The sequence below is a fragment of the Phyllobates terribilis genome, unplaced genomic scaffold, assembly GCF_046119375.1.
Source record: "Phyllobates terribilis strain yellow unplaced genomic scaffold, ASM4611937v1 Scaffold_3__8_contigs__length_932513732, whole genome shotgun sequence".
NCBI lineage: Eukaryota > Metazoa > Chordata > Amphibia > Anura > Dendrobatidae > Phyllobates > Phyllobates terribilis.
Window position 1 is genome coordinate 719,696,265 of NW_027362763.1, and position 14,591 is coordinate 719,710,855.

General features: G+C 42.0%; 1 protein-coding gene across 1 annotated transcript in view; it reads left to right on the forward strand.

Annotated features, from left to right (window-relative positions):
* ABCG8 (ATP binding cassette subfamily G member 8) overlaps positions 1 to 14,591 on the forward strand; it is a 32,303-nt gene that overhangs the window by 3,626 nt on the left and 14,086 nt on the right. Inside the window, exons 2-8 of the mRNA XM_073672040.1 lie at positions 6,381 to 6,485; positions 7,610 to 7,760; positions 8,208 to 8,446; positions 8,927 to 9,059; positions 9,510 to 9,779; positions 11,467 to 11,629; positions 13,398 to 13,499. Coding sequence (XP_073528141.1) covers positions 6,381 to 6,485; positions 7,610 to 7,760; positions 8,208 to 8,446; positions 8,927 to 9,059; positions 9,510 to 9,779; positions 11,467 to 11,629; positions 13,398 to 13,499 — 1,163 coding nt within the window. The remainder of the gene's footprint in view (positions 1 to 6,380; positions 6,486 to 7,609; positions 7,761 to 8,207; positions 8,447 to 8,926; positions 9,060 to 9,509; positions 9,780 to 11,466; positions 11,630 to 13,397; positions 13,500 to 14,591) is intronic.

A 14,591-nucleotide genomic window follows, 5' to 3' on the forward strand; every position in this document is an offset into this window, starting at 1 on the left:
GGAGAGACAGAGAAACAGAAGGGCTCAGGAACAAGAAGGTGGAAGGGACCCTAAGAACCCACGAGAATCCAGGGTGCAGGGTCAGGCAGATTAAGGGTACCGGATCCCAAGTTGGTGGAGGAGAAACAACCCTCAGCCAAAGACCGGTCGTCGTGATCATCTATTGGTGCGACACCTCATCAAACCTGCTAGGAAGGCACCATATAGGACAGCGGAGGATGGGGCCCACGTTTAACCGCACAGGTCCGCGGCAGCTGGACAAAAGTGGGTCACTGGTGAGGCAGGCCAGAGAAAGGATAAAAGGGGGTCCTGTGCCATGCTCCTGAACTGCCTGGGAGTTGACCGAGCCCCACACCTGGTGGACGCAGCACGGCTCGGGCGGTCACTGCTGACAGAAGTGACCCGGAACAAACGAACTGTGAGTAAAGACCCTGGACTGTAACTTGTTGTCTGTGTGCTCCTTCGCGCCTCCAGCACTATTAGCACCGGGACTCACACTACCATCACTCCCACCATCCACTACACTGCCCTGGGGCCGCACTCTTCCCGTGGGGAGTCTCATCACCTCAGCTGCACCCATCATCAGCCCCAGCGGACTGCCTTGCAGCGGCGGTTCCTAATAACCGCAATCCACGGGTGGCGTAGTCGGACATTATCTAAAGTACAGCAGCAGACTACCATTGGTCTGACCACCCTGAGCCGCGGGACTGGGCCGCCACTACTACTCCCAGCGTCTCCCTATTGCCCGGTTCCGCGTGCCCCACGGCCCAGGGGGCGAGTCAGCTTTGGCGTTGTCGGCAGGATCGTGACCAACCCACCGCAAACGGGTATTGCGTGCCTGAAGAAGATTGTACATGTACCTTGAAAAGAAGTCTCCCGCCATTTCCAGAAGTTTCCCGCCGTCCGGAGTCATTTCCCGCCATCCCAAGCCGATTCCCGCCCTCAGACGCCATCTTGGACCGTTTCCCGCCATCCGCAGCTGCTTCACGCCATCGGACGCCATCTTCGGGACGCCGCTCAGGAAGAAGAGGGGCGTGGACGCCGAAAGCGCGCGAGATCCGAAGCTCCGCCCCATGCACTGACGCTGCGCAAGGTCCTGGAAGGGAGAGGGAGCGACGCTGACGTCACAGGAGCGCGACGCCAGGTCCTCAACCCCGACGATCGACTGCGGAGCCGCGGCCTACGGAGGAAGATCATCGCAAGGTAGGCCACGGTCCACCAGGGGGGAGGAGGACACCAGGAACGGAGAGCAAGATGGCGGACCGGCAGCAGACCAAGCTGCCCAGCATCGGCAGTGCCCCAGCCGTCGTGGGCCCCGACCAGCGCCAGGAGAAGACGCGTGATGCAGGAGCGGTCGCGGGAGCAGGTAAGAGGAGTCTCCCTGTCCCGGACGCTGCCAGCGTCAGCCTGCTCCCGGGCCCCCTGGTGGAGCCGCCGATCCCGGGCGCTGCAAACATCGACCTGCTCCAGACCCCGCAACAAGCCCTGCTGCCGAGCCCTCCAGCCCTGGGCGCTGCCACCACCAGCCCGCGCCCAGGCCCAAAGTCGCACCCTCTGATCCCGGGCATCATCAACTGCGGCCCTCTCCAGGCCCGGTCGCAAGGCCTGAACTCCCCAGGTGCCAAAGGACCGTACGCCCTCCATGTCCATCGGCTTGCCGAGGAGGAACAGCAGCACTACGGCTGTGAGGAGAGCCAAGAGGACCTGGACGGGTCTGAAGAACCATATGAGGAGGAAGAAGGAGCATCAGGAGAACACCGTTACTAAGGAACGGTAAATTGAACTGTATATAGTTACCCATCAGGGTATGAGAACTGTTACTAGATTGAAGTGTGGTCCCCGTTGGGACTGATATAGGACTGTGTGAAAATTATCCCCTACATCCCCTAACAGGCTGAGGACTGTGAGCAGCCATTTCCCCTTCCCCAAAACTGGCCGAGGACTGAGAACGGCCAATCCCTTGTATATAGTTGTGCTTCTTAAAGCGCCTCCTACTGGTTTTATAAAAAGACTGCAACGTCTACCTCAAGACAAATTTGCTGGACTGTTGCAACTTTAAGAAGAATGCACACCTGGTCGCAAGCTGCACCGCGACCATGAACCAAGAATACAAGAATGTGCTTTAATTAAAAATGTTTTAGATTTTATATGCTGCTAAATAGTAATGTGAAAGTTTTCTATAATGTTTTATACAAAAGAGTTCCGGAAGTATTGAAAAAGTTTTCTATAATGTGTAGTGAAAAGTATGTCCCATAAAGGGAGTTGAACCGTAATGTCTGTTTCTAAATGTGAAAAGTTTTAAAAAGTTTTGCATGTCCTGTAATCAACTGTTTTTGCTCTTTTCCAGCCCGAGGACGTGCTGTGTTTTACCAGGGGGGAATGTAGCGCCCCGAGGGCTCGGCCGCTACAGGGGTATTGCACCTCTGCCAGAGGTGTGATATTCCACTCCCAGGTAAGGATGGAGTATGGACCAGGGCTCAGTTAGCTGCATGCAGCACACACACCCCATTTCCCAGGGACAGCTCAACGGTGCTCCCACTAGACAGAAGTGCAGGCACGACCGACCATGTCCCTGCTGGAGTGGGGAGGGAGGGGTGGAACACCCAGTGCTGTAGGGGCAGATAGGGGGTGGTTTCTGAGCGTAGGTAGGAGCCCATTGGTTGCTGGTCACCTGGGCTCATGGCTAGAAGGAGGTATAAAAGGTGGGCACCATCTTAGATCTAGGTTCAGTCTGTGAGGAGAGGAGAACTGACAGGGAGCAGCAGCTCAGGCTGAGTGCTGCTCCAGAGGCAGGCCTAGGGAAGAGGCTGGGGCCTGAGAGGAGAAGGAGAAGTGGGCCTAGAGAAGAGGCCGAGGAGGAGGTGAAGGGGAGCTGAGATTCTAGCTCATCTCAGCTCCAAGAGAAAGGAACAGGAGCAGAAAGGAACTGCAAAGAAGGAGAGACAGAGAAACAGAAGGGCTCAGGAACAAGAAGGTGGAAGGGACCCTAAGAACCCACGAGAATCCAGGGTGCAGGGTCAGGCAGATTAAGGGTACCGGATCCCAAGTTGGTGGAGGAGAAACAACCCTCAGCCAAAGACCGGTCGTCGTGATCATCTATTGGTGCGATACCTCATCAAACCTGCTAGGAAGGCACCATATAGGACAGCGGAGGACGGGGCCCACGTTTAACCGCACAGGTCCGCGGCAGCTGGACAAAAGTGGGTCACTGGTGAGGCAGGCCAGAGAAAGGATAAAAGGGGGTCCTGTGCCATGCTCCTGAACTGCCTGGGAGTTGACCGAGCCCCACACCTGGAGGACGCAGCACGGCTCGGGCGGTCACTGCTGACAGAAGTGACCCGGAACAAACGAACTGTGAGTAAAGACCCTGGACTGTAACTTGTTGTCTGTGTGCTCCTTCGCGCCTCCAGCACTATTAGCACCGGGACTCACACTACCATCACTCCCACCATCCACTACACTGCCCTGGGGCCGCACTCTTCCCGTGGGGAGTCTCATCACCTCAGCTGCACCCATCATCAGCCCCAGCGGACTGCCTTGCAGCGGCGGTTCCTAATAACCGCAATCCACGGGTGGCGTAGTCGGACATTATCTAAAGTACAGCAGCAGACTACCATTGGTCTGACCACCCTGAGCCGCGGGACCGGGCCGCCACTACTACTCCCAGCGTCTCCCTATTGCCCGGTTCCGCGTGCCCCACGGCCCAGGGGGCGAGTCACATACATCAGCTACTTAAAGGGGGAAGAGCAGAAACTCAAAAAATAGGTGATCCATCACAATTGTATATAAAGATATAAATTTTATGTGAGATATATGATAGTCATTATCTTTTACTAAGTACTATAATTTATACATGTCTTAAAGCATTAGTGTGCAGGGCAATATGTACAGATGCCTACCATACTAGGAATACCTATTTTTACTATGAATTTTGGCAATTTGATTACCATACATATCATGACAATCATAGCTGTATGAAATTTTTGTCTCCAATGTGCGCATCATTTTAATCCACAGTGTGACTGTGTATATGATTATTCACCCCATTTGTTATGTTCAATAAAATGTATATCTTTAGATACAATTGTGATGAATCACCTATTTTTTGAGTTTCTGCTCTTCCCCCTTTATGCATTTTATATGGTGATCATCCTTTATTGTCTGGTCCGAGGTGGGTGATATATTACGATGGACTTTTTCATATATAACAAATATATTACATATTTATTGCCCAAATCTGTCAGATTTCTTTTAATACATCAGCTGCTGCAGAACCTCATAATACACACTTCAGTTGCTGCAAAATCTCATAATACACACCTAAAATGCTGCAGGACCTCATAATACACACCTCAGCTGCTTCAGAACCTCATAATACACACCTCAGCTGCTTCAGAACCTCATAATACACACCTCAGCTGCTGCAGAACACAATAATATACAGCACAATCTCTGCAGAACATCATAATACACAGCTTAGATACTGCAGTCCTTCTTGACCATAAAAAGTATGGAGTTTTTTTTTATATCAATCAATAAGAAACTTTTTATAGGTACCCATACATGGATGTAATTGGGGTTTTGATATTAGAATGGAGATCACGACTGTGGGTTATTGATATGAGGCACATACTATAAAATGAAAGCACATTTGAAAGCTGCAGATTCACAAAAGCTGCGCATAAAGTCCCTGCAGCTCGAAATTATGTGCTGCCATATTGTGGCAGACATGTGTGTTCAGGGTGTTGCCCCTCTGATTTGGTTGCCTATTTAATTTTCCAGAGGAGTATTACATGGCCGATAAGTCTTCTTACACAGGCATGTCAGGCATGTCACTCTTCACAAGGAGAAACGTTACCTCTTAGATAGACTCCAGTCAGAAGCCTCTCACACAGCCTAATCATATCTCTTGATTTGCACTGAGGAAGGGAAAACACCCCTCAACATTTGTCTACAAATTGAGATTCTGGTTTGCTTTTATCTTAAGTCATGTGGCAAGGCTCGTTAAAGGGTCAATAAAGACTTTTAGGATTCTTACTTTTAATAGGTGGCACTAGAGTCCTCTTACTCTCTGAAGAGGCAATTTGCATATTTAATTTCCCAGAAGAGCATTGCATGGCCTATAAGTCTCCTTACACTGACATTTCAGGCATGTCACACTCCACAAGGAGAAACATTATTCATAAGATGCCATTTGTTAAACTCGCCTGATACAGAAAGTATAAATAATGATACTATAAAATATATATAAGTGAGTAAAATAAAAATAAAATAAATTGAAAGCCACTGCTCAATAATATTGATTAGTGGGGTTCTGGATCTCAAGTCCTAAACTAATTAAGCAAACCACTTGTACATGTACGGACCCTCAGACTTTCTATTGAGGCTGTCCCCCGCTCTGTGCATGCTCAGGCATAAGCTTAACGCTTCTGCTCAGTCATTTATATAATTGTAGGAGTCACAGAAAAGTTTAGAATAGGTCATCAATGTCTGATCGGCCGGGGTCCAACACCCCGTGTCAGCCGTTGGCCGGAAGTACTCACTTGTGGAGCTGGCAGTCTTCAGATAGTGGTCGCGGCCTGTTATTACACATCCACCTCCTATTAAAATCAATAGGAGGCGGATGTGTAGTACCCTGCGGCAGTCACTACAAGGAGACGGAGCAGCTCGGCAAGTGAGTACTTCTGGCCGGCGGCCGACACCAATAACAGTTGATCGGCCGGGGTGTCGGGTGTTGGACCCCGGCCGATCAGACATTGATGACCTATAATAAGGATAAGTCATTGATGACCTAAGGATAAGTCATCAATGTAAAAGTAGTGGACAACTGCTTTAAATTCATGTATTTTGGGCTAAAAACTATTTTCTATTTGAATGAGTTAACTCAGAATCCATCAGTGAGCTCATTCTGATTGTGAGTGTGACTCTTTTATCTGTGTTTTTCTCTGATCTTCTGTGCTGATTTATGACCATGAGAATGTTCTTCATTCTCCTTTGATGTGGTCTGCAGTCATATATCAGCACAAAGGAGTTCAGTAAAGGACAGAAAAAAAAGAGTAACAAATTCCCCTTCATGACCAGTTCACTGACAACCTCTCAGTTATCTCGTTCTGTGCCTAACAGTGTGCAGGAAAACAAATCGCACTAAAAAGCCAAAAAGTTACATTTTTTAAATAATCCCAATTACAGAAATGATTTTTAGGCCAATATAAACTTATTTAAGGAAAAAAATGCGCCTGAAAGTCTCCATATTTCTTAATACATTTTTGTGTTTTGTATATTATTATTTTATTACTTTTACATGACTTTCATTAATGCTTTAAAACTTGATTTATCTGGTTTTCATAATGCAACAATACGACCATCTTTTTTTTTTTTAGACTGATGGAAAAGATGATTTATTTGTTCCCGAAGAAGACAACAGTTTATATTTTACATACTCAGGAGCCCCGAACGTCCTGGAAGTTAAAGAGTTATGTTACCAGGTAAAACTCTAGTCACTTATTTCTAGGGTCCTGACAGTTTGCACAATCAAATTTCAATTTTTTTAGGAAAGAGGTTGAGATTTTACAAAACACCAACCTATAAAACTTAGGGAAAATCTGCGGCATAAATCGACTTGCTGTGCAAATTATAAATCAGCAGATTAATTTGTAACATTTCCTCAACAAAATCAGTAATAAAAATAAATGCAGGATTTGTTATGTTCATTGCATTTGCGGATTTCATTTCGGATTTTCTGCTGCCATTGACCATTCACCAGATATCCCCTTTTAGGGGACTTTTAAATTAACAAACGCAAATAAAAATCATATTCCTTCTTTAATGTTTGAAGCTTCTTGGAAAAATTATTTTCATTGGAATATGTTAAAATGTTTATTATTATTTTGAAAGAAGTCATTTATTATTATTAATAATATATTTTTATTTTAAGAATTTGTATGCTTTATTTTTATTTTAAGAATTGTATTATTATTTTTAAATAAGTCATATTTTATTATTATTATTTTATTATTATTATTATTAATAATAATAATAATAATAAAGATAATAATAATAATAACTTATTTCAAAATAATGATAAACATTATTTAATACATATTATTCTTGCTGTTACTATTATTATTATCATTATTGATAATAATACAAATAATAATATTTTTATTGTAATAATTTGTATGCATTTATATTTTAATTTTAATAGTGTTTATTTTTTTTAAAGAACTCATTTATTATTATTATTATTATCATTGTTATTGTTGATGATGATGATACAAATAATAATAATAATAATAAAAATAATAATAATAAATGACTTGTTTCAAAATAATAATAATAAACATAATTTAATAAATAATAATAATAATAATAAATGACTTATTTCAAAATAATAATCATAATTTAATAAATAATAATAATAAATGACTTATTTCAAAACAATAATAATCATAATTTAATACATAATAATAATAGTAATAATAAAAAATGACTTATTTAAAATGCTAATCATAATTTAATACATAATAATAATAATAATAAATGACTTATTTCAAATTAATAATAAGCATAATTTAATAAATAATAATAATTGTATTTATTCCTCCCCAAGGTGAATTTAAATGCTCAGATTCCTTGGTATGAGAAGTTGGCAGAATTTAAGATGCCCTGGAAATGGAATGAAGGTGCCCAGACATCAGCCATGACCAACCTAAATTTAAAAGTCACCAGTGGGCAAATGTTGGCAGTCATCGGAAACTCTGGTAGGGCATCTGATACTCATAAATACTCTACGGCAGCATGGAGGGGAGAGATCTACTGAAAAGTAGCACAGGGATTAGTTTAAAGGGGTTTTATGGGGTTTAGATATATTGATTGAAACTAATTTTTAAAGTCCTGGGAGAAAAAGTTTAAAGGAGTTTTCCAATAAACAACATTTATCAGCATTCATAGTCTGCAAACAAGGTTTATGTAAACCTCACCCAAAAGTGGAATTCCAGCTAAACAAACAATACTATTTTACCAACCAATATTTTGGTAAGAATGCATATGGTATTACGGAAGTGATCAATGATTTTAGAGGAGAATAACTCAGTAATATAGAGCGAAGTGAAACACCACAAACTTATAATTTTGTTGGATTCATACGGAATCATCATAATATCTGGATTTTTACGAAATGCCCTCCACCTTATTATCTGTCTTTGCAGGTTGTGGAAGAACAACATTATTGGACATCATCACATGTAAAGATGAAGGAGGGAAGATTAAATCGGGGAACATCCTTATTAATGGGAAGCTGACCACCAAGCAGCTGGTGAAGAAGAATGTAGCTCATGTCCGGCAGGATGATCAACTGTTACCGCATCTGACAGTCCGGGAAACGTTGTCATTTATCGCAAAACTCCGACTTCCAAGATCGTATTCAGAAAAGCAGCGGCGAAAACGGGTGAAGGAAATATTTATACTATTTAAGAAATGTTGAAGAGATAGAAAGACAGACACTATCAACCATTGCAGTAATACGGGTGCCAAACCTTCCAGGCATAGACCAATCCTCCAAATAATTCCAAAAAATGAAGGCAGTACACCGTTTAGAAAAAAGTAGAAATTGGGATTTAATAGCCCATTAGGGCTGAGTGACATTTTGGTTCAACTGAAAAAGGGCTATTAAATCACAATTTCTACTTTTTTCTAAACGGTGTACTGCCTTCATTTTTTGGCATTAGATATATATGGATAGATATGGGATAGATAGATAGATAGATAGATATGGGATAGATAGATAGATGGATATATAGATAGATAGATGGATATATAGATAGATAGATACATATAGACAGACAGACGGAGACAGAGACACAGACAGAGATATAGATTTTTACTATTTGTTCAGATTATTTTAATTGAGATTTAAAATTTTTCTAAGGTTGAAGACGTCATAGCAGAACTTCGGTTACGACAATGTGCCAACACAAAAGTAGGAAATGCATACACCCGGGGAGTATCTGGTGGAGAGAGGAGAAGAGTGAGCATTGCTGTACAACTTCTGTGGAACCCAGGTAAGATGCCTGAAGGTTTTCTCTATACGATAGAAGTATAGTACTGTGTGATAGAAAGAGAGAAAGCGACAGATAGATACAAATTTCGGACTGTTTGGCTTCTACAACATCTATGGTCCGTAGAAAGAGTTAGCTGTGAATCGTCAGTGATCTTGTCAGTTATCTTTTAAGCAGATTTATGGCCAATTGCAAAATTCAGCTATGTTGTGGTTTTACATCAGCTATTGTTCAGTAGGAGAGAGATTAGAGTTACAGACCGGTAGCAGCCATCAGATGAACTCACTGACGGATTCACTGTTAACTCATTCTGCAGTCTGCTATATTCAGTGATACATTGAGGAAGCCGAACAGTCTAAAATATTTAATCAAATCTTATTGCAAAAATGCATAATTTAAAGTGTGCAACTATCCAGAACTTGTCTAATATCAGTCTATACATGTTTTGTGCAGGCATCCTGATACTTGATGAGCCCACCTCTGGGCTGGACAGCTTCACAGCACATAACCTTGTGATAACCTTGTCCCGGCTGGCTCGGGGAAATCGAATGGTTCTATTATCCATCCACCAGCCTAGATCCGACATATTCCAGCTCTTCGATTTAGTTCTTCTGTTATCATCCGGAGCCACTATCTACTCCGGAACAGCAAAAGACATGGTTCAGTACTTCTCCGCTATAGGTCATCCCTGCCCCCGATATAGTAACCCTGCAGATTTTTATGGTATGTTGTTTAAATTACGGTCTTCAATAAATATGGGAAAAAATGACGTTTGCTCTAATCCAAACAGATCAACTTTCAATGTATTGAGCTAAACTAGAATATGACATCACTATACAGAGCACAATGCTCTGTGTGCTGCTGGCTGAGCCCCGCCTCCTACATCCTGGGCGGTGCTTAACTATGCTCTGTTCAAAGCACAGACAGGAAATCTCTGTACTCTGTGCTTTGAACGGACTGTAGTAGGACGTTAGGAGCTGGAGGACACATGACCACATGTGACAACTCAGAAACAAAGCAGAAATTTAACAGCAAGTAAATTATGAAGCTTCTTCATTCCTCATAGGCTTTACAATGCTTAAACAATCTGTGTGCCCAGAAAACACCTTTAATTTTTATTTTTGCTCAACATATGCCAATGTGGGTGTTGAGATAAACTCCTGTTTTTTTAAAAAAAAATCAAACAACCACATGATTTTGTGATACTGTGTTGGGAGATGTCTATGCTATATGTGACTCTATGTATCCCCCAGTGGTTGCGATGTGTATTACAGTCTGTGAAAAGTTTTACTAGCATTTTGCCGCATATTGAAACATAAAGCTTTGGCATAAAGAATAGAAAAGATATAAACCTAACAATATTTAGAAAAAAATAATTGATATTTTTTCCCACAAGTTTCCCTGGCATTCCTACAATAGGCCCACCACTACACTGATGCTGCTACCCTGTGCCAGTCTTTGCACTGGTTGTCCATCCGATACAGAATCCAATATAAACTTATCACTCTTACATACAAAGCTCTACACAGTTCTACACCACCGTACATCTCCTTCCTCATCTTTGGCTATCACCCTACCCGTCCTCTCTGTTCCACTAATGACCTAAGACTAATATCCTCTATAATTTGAATCTCCCACTTCCATCTCCAGGACTTCTCTCCTGCTGCACCAATTTTCTGGAATGCGCTACCCCAGACAATCTGATTAATTGCCAGTAACTACAGTTTCAAGCATGCCCTAAAAACACATTTCTTTAGCCTGTCCTATCACCTCACCTCACCAATCTAAATTAACCTGTTCTGTCTTCATGCACTTGGTAGCACTTTGTATTTGTCCAGATCCTGGATGGTGACCAGTTCGTGCAGCATTATTTGAATGCCCTATTTATTACACTGATAGCTGGACCTTATACGACAAGCACTTTATTTTTACCTTTTGTGTTACCCCTATTTCCTCATAAATTGTAAGCTCGTGAGTGCGACCCTCACTCCTTTTGGTATGTGTTCAACTCTCTATTACTCTGTTATGTCTTTATTGTCTGTACATGTCCCCTTTAAAATATAAAGTGCTGCAGAATATGTTGCGGCTAGGAAAATAAAAATTATTATTATTGTTATTATGTGTTGAAGATTTCGATAGAAGCAATCCATCCATTTTCTCCACGACGTTCATATGACAGGTCACTGCCCCCCTCAAGATCAGCTCACTTTTCTCCTTCTGCTGTCACTCATAATTTGGTTGGCAACATGAATTACATAGACTATCTGTGCTCAGGATTGTACAAACAAATCAAACGATATTCAAGTACACAGAAGAAATAAGAACAAAAACAATAAAGTGATTATTGCCTCCTATAAACCCGTTATTAATCAATATACATGGATAAAGAATTTGTTCTCTTTCTTCTCAGTGGATCTCACCAGCATCAACTATCGAACTAAAGAGGAAGAAATGGAAACCTTGGAGAGGACAAAGTCACTTGCTGAGATTTTCTGGGATAAAGTAAAAGACTCTGATGATTTCCTTTGGAAAGTTAATGATGGGAATAAGGAACTTCCAACCAGCGAGACAAGGTATGCGTTTACAGGTATACTAGATGGCAGGCCTTGTCAAAAAGTTTGGTTCTAAGGGTGCTTTCACATTGCCATTTGCCACTCATTCGGTGGCCCCATCGAGGCTTACGTCTAAACCCCCCGCATGTGATTTGGACGTATGCATTGATGGGGCCACAGACTATAATGATGCCGGCATTTTTTTTAGGGCGTATACTCCTACTGGAGGCCAACACTCAGACTGTTTTAGGGGTTTCGGATGTAAGGGACCAATGAACGGGTGGCAAAGCGCTATGTTAAAGCACCCTAAGTGGTAGGCGTACATCGGCTTTGCACATTGTCCAATTTGCTGACTCAATAGATGGGGTTCACACGATGCGGCCATAGGGTTGTCATGTGCCATGCAGCCCAGAACTGCGCAGAAAAATTGCTTCTGCATGCAATTTTTCTTAGATGGGTTGTTTGGTCTAAAGCTACAAGTCTGCATTGACTCTATGTGATTGTAGACTTGGGAATCCTCACATTGTGCACATTGAGAGGATTCTCTCGTGCCGGCGTCGGACACAGGTGGTCATGTGACCAAAATTATGTGATATGCGTAGTCCCGACCACATTCCATCTAGACTGTGTCCAGCCTCGCTGAATACACTTGCATCCGCCATCTAGTTGGAATGTGGCAGGGACTATGCATATTACATACTTGTAGTCTCATGGCCAACTGTTGCCGGCATACCAGAAAATCCTCATAGCGTGTAGTGCGCACAATGTGAGGATTCACAAGTCTACAATCACATAGAGTGACTGCAGACTTGTAGCTTTAGACTGGACAACCCCTCTAAGAATCCAGCTAGTATATATATATATACATTTACAGAACTTTTTTTAAGAGAAGCTATCATCAGAAAATTTTCAGGTTTGTATTATCTGCATCAAAAATAAAAAAATAGAAACCTTGCAATTTTCACATTGGCCACTGGAGCTTTTTCAAATATTTCCTGTTGTTTCAGAAAACTACACATGTACATTAGCCACAATAAATAAACCCTGATTATATCTTTTGTATTGAAGCAACTAATGAACGTGTGGAAAGGTCATTGTGGAGAGAGAGGGAGAAGAGGGAGATGTGACATCGCCTACTGTGATTAGTGAATCCCGTATTAACAGCTGTTGCATTGCCATGCTGCCACTGCTGATAAGGAGATTGCTGTAAATTCTTCCTGAAAAGGCAGGAAGTATAAGTCCGAATAAAATAAAAAAAGAATCAGTGGCCAGTGTGAAAACTGCAAGATTACTAACTTTGTTTTTTTAATAAAGTTTGTAATATGAAAAAAAAGAACATTGCCAAAAATTACAAAAAAAAATACTAGTTCCACAAAATTACTGGGATAAGCTGTATGTAGTCCAACATTTTTCCTAGTGGCCGCTACTGGAAAAATATAGTATTACATGTTGCCCGTTCACATGAACTGATGCAAATGATCATTTCAAGAGCAGGAACAACAGTAGCTAATGAAGTCGGTCCTATAAGCTGCCGTTCCCTTTCGGTACATTACAATACATAAGTGTGAATCTTTATGTTTTGTACATCATATACAATCTATACCATTGATTTTTCTATTTTAAATGAATCATCCACATATACAAGTTTTGAATAACACTTAAAATGTAATGTTGCTACAAGGCTTCTGTTGCATTAAGAACCCACCTAGGAGAAATAATAATATGTATCTTATAATAAGGAATTAACTTTATATTGTTCTCTTCTCCCTCTTTTTTTTCATATTGTCAGTGTTAATATGCCGACTACTCCTTTGGAAAAGGCAATCAAGATAGATGCAAATGAAGTCGATGAGCTGCCTAAAGGTCTTCATCAATTTGCAGTATTATTAAAGTAAGTTCCATTAATAATAAATCTACCAATAAATCACAACTTCTCACTTAAAGAGGTATTCCCATCTCCAAGATCCTATACCAATATGTAGTAAGTGTAATGATAATATTAGCAACTACCTTCAATTAGAAATGTAGTATAGTTCTTCTGATTCACTATGTCACTTACCCCATGTGCAGGGCATTGCCGTAGCTTAGGTATGCATGGTTATGACCAGGGCCGGCGTCAGCACCCAGTGCAAGTGCTGGGGCCCTGGACCATCAGGGGGGCCCACTCGTTGTCGGGGCCCGGGCCGCTCCCCCAGCATCTGTGCAGGACATCTGGCGCTGTTTGAGTGCTGTCACTTCACCAGACATGGCGGCGCGCAGTGCGCTGTGCGGCTGTGTCTGGTCAGGGGCGACACTGCGCCTTTAATTGTGCTTATGTGTCACTCATATAGTGACAGTTAATTAGTTGTTAGTGGTCGTAACCATGGATACCTAAGCTACTGCAATACCCTGCACATGGGGTAAGCGTCATAGCGAATCAGAAGAACTATACTACATTTCTAATTGGAGGTATTAGCTATTATTATTATTAGTAAACCTACTACATATTCAGATAATATCTTGGAGATGGGAATTGCCCTTTAGTTTTCAAGATGACTGAATGTTATAGCAGAAATATAGGTTAATCTTTGGTTACCCTTCACTCCTATAGATGTTCCTTACCTTTTCTTGACATTGGTTAAAGAGGACCTGTCACTTGACATATACCGTATTTTTCCGACTTTAAGACTCACCTTACCATAAGACACACCCCAGGTTTAGACAGCAGAAAGTAGGAAAAACATTTTTCCTATTAATTAAATCTTCCCTGGTGGTGTAAAGTTGAGGGGTCATTATCACTAATTTAGACATACAGCTTTGCTGCATATGCACATGTAGACACACAGCTCTGCTTCATATGCACAGGTAGACACACACATCTTGCTACTTGCACATATAGACACACAGATCTGCTACATGCACATTTACATAAACACAGCTCTGCTACATTCATATTTACACACACACACGCACTATACATCAAGACATCTTGCAGTTCCTTCCC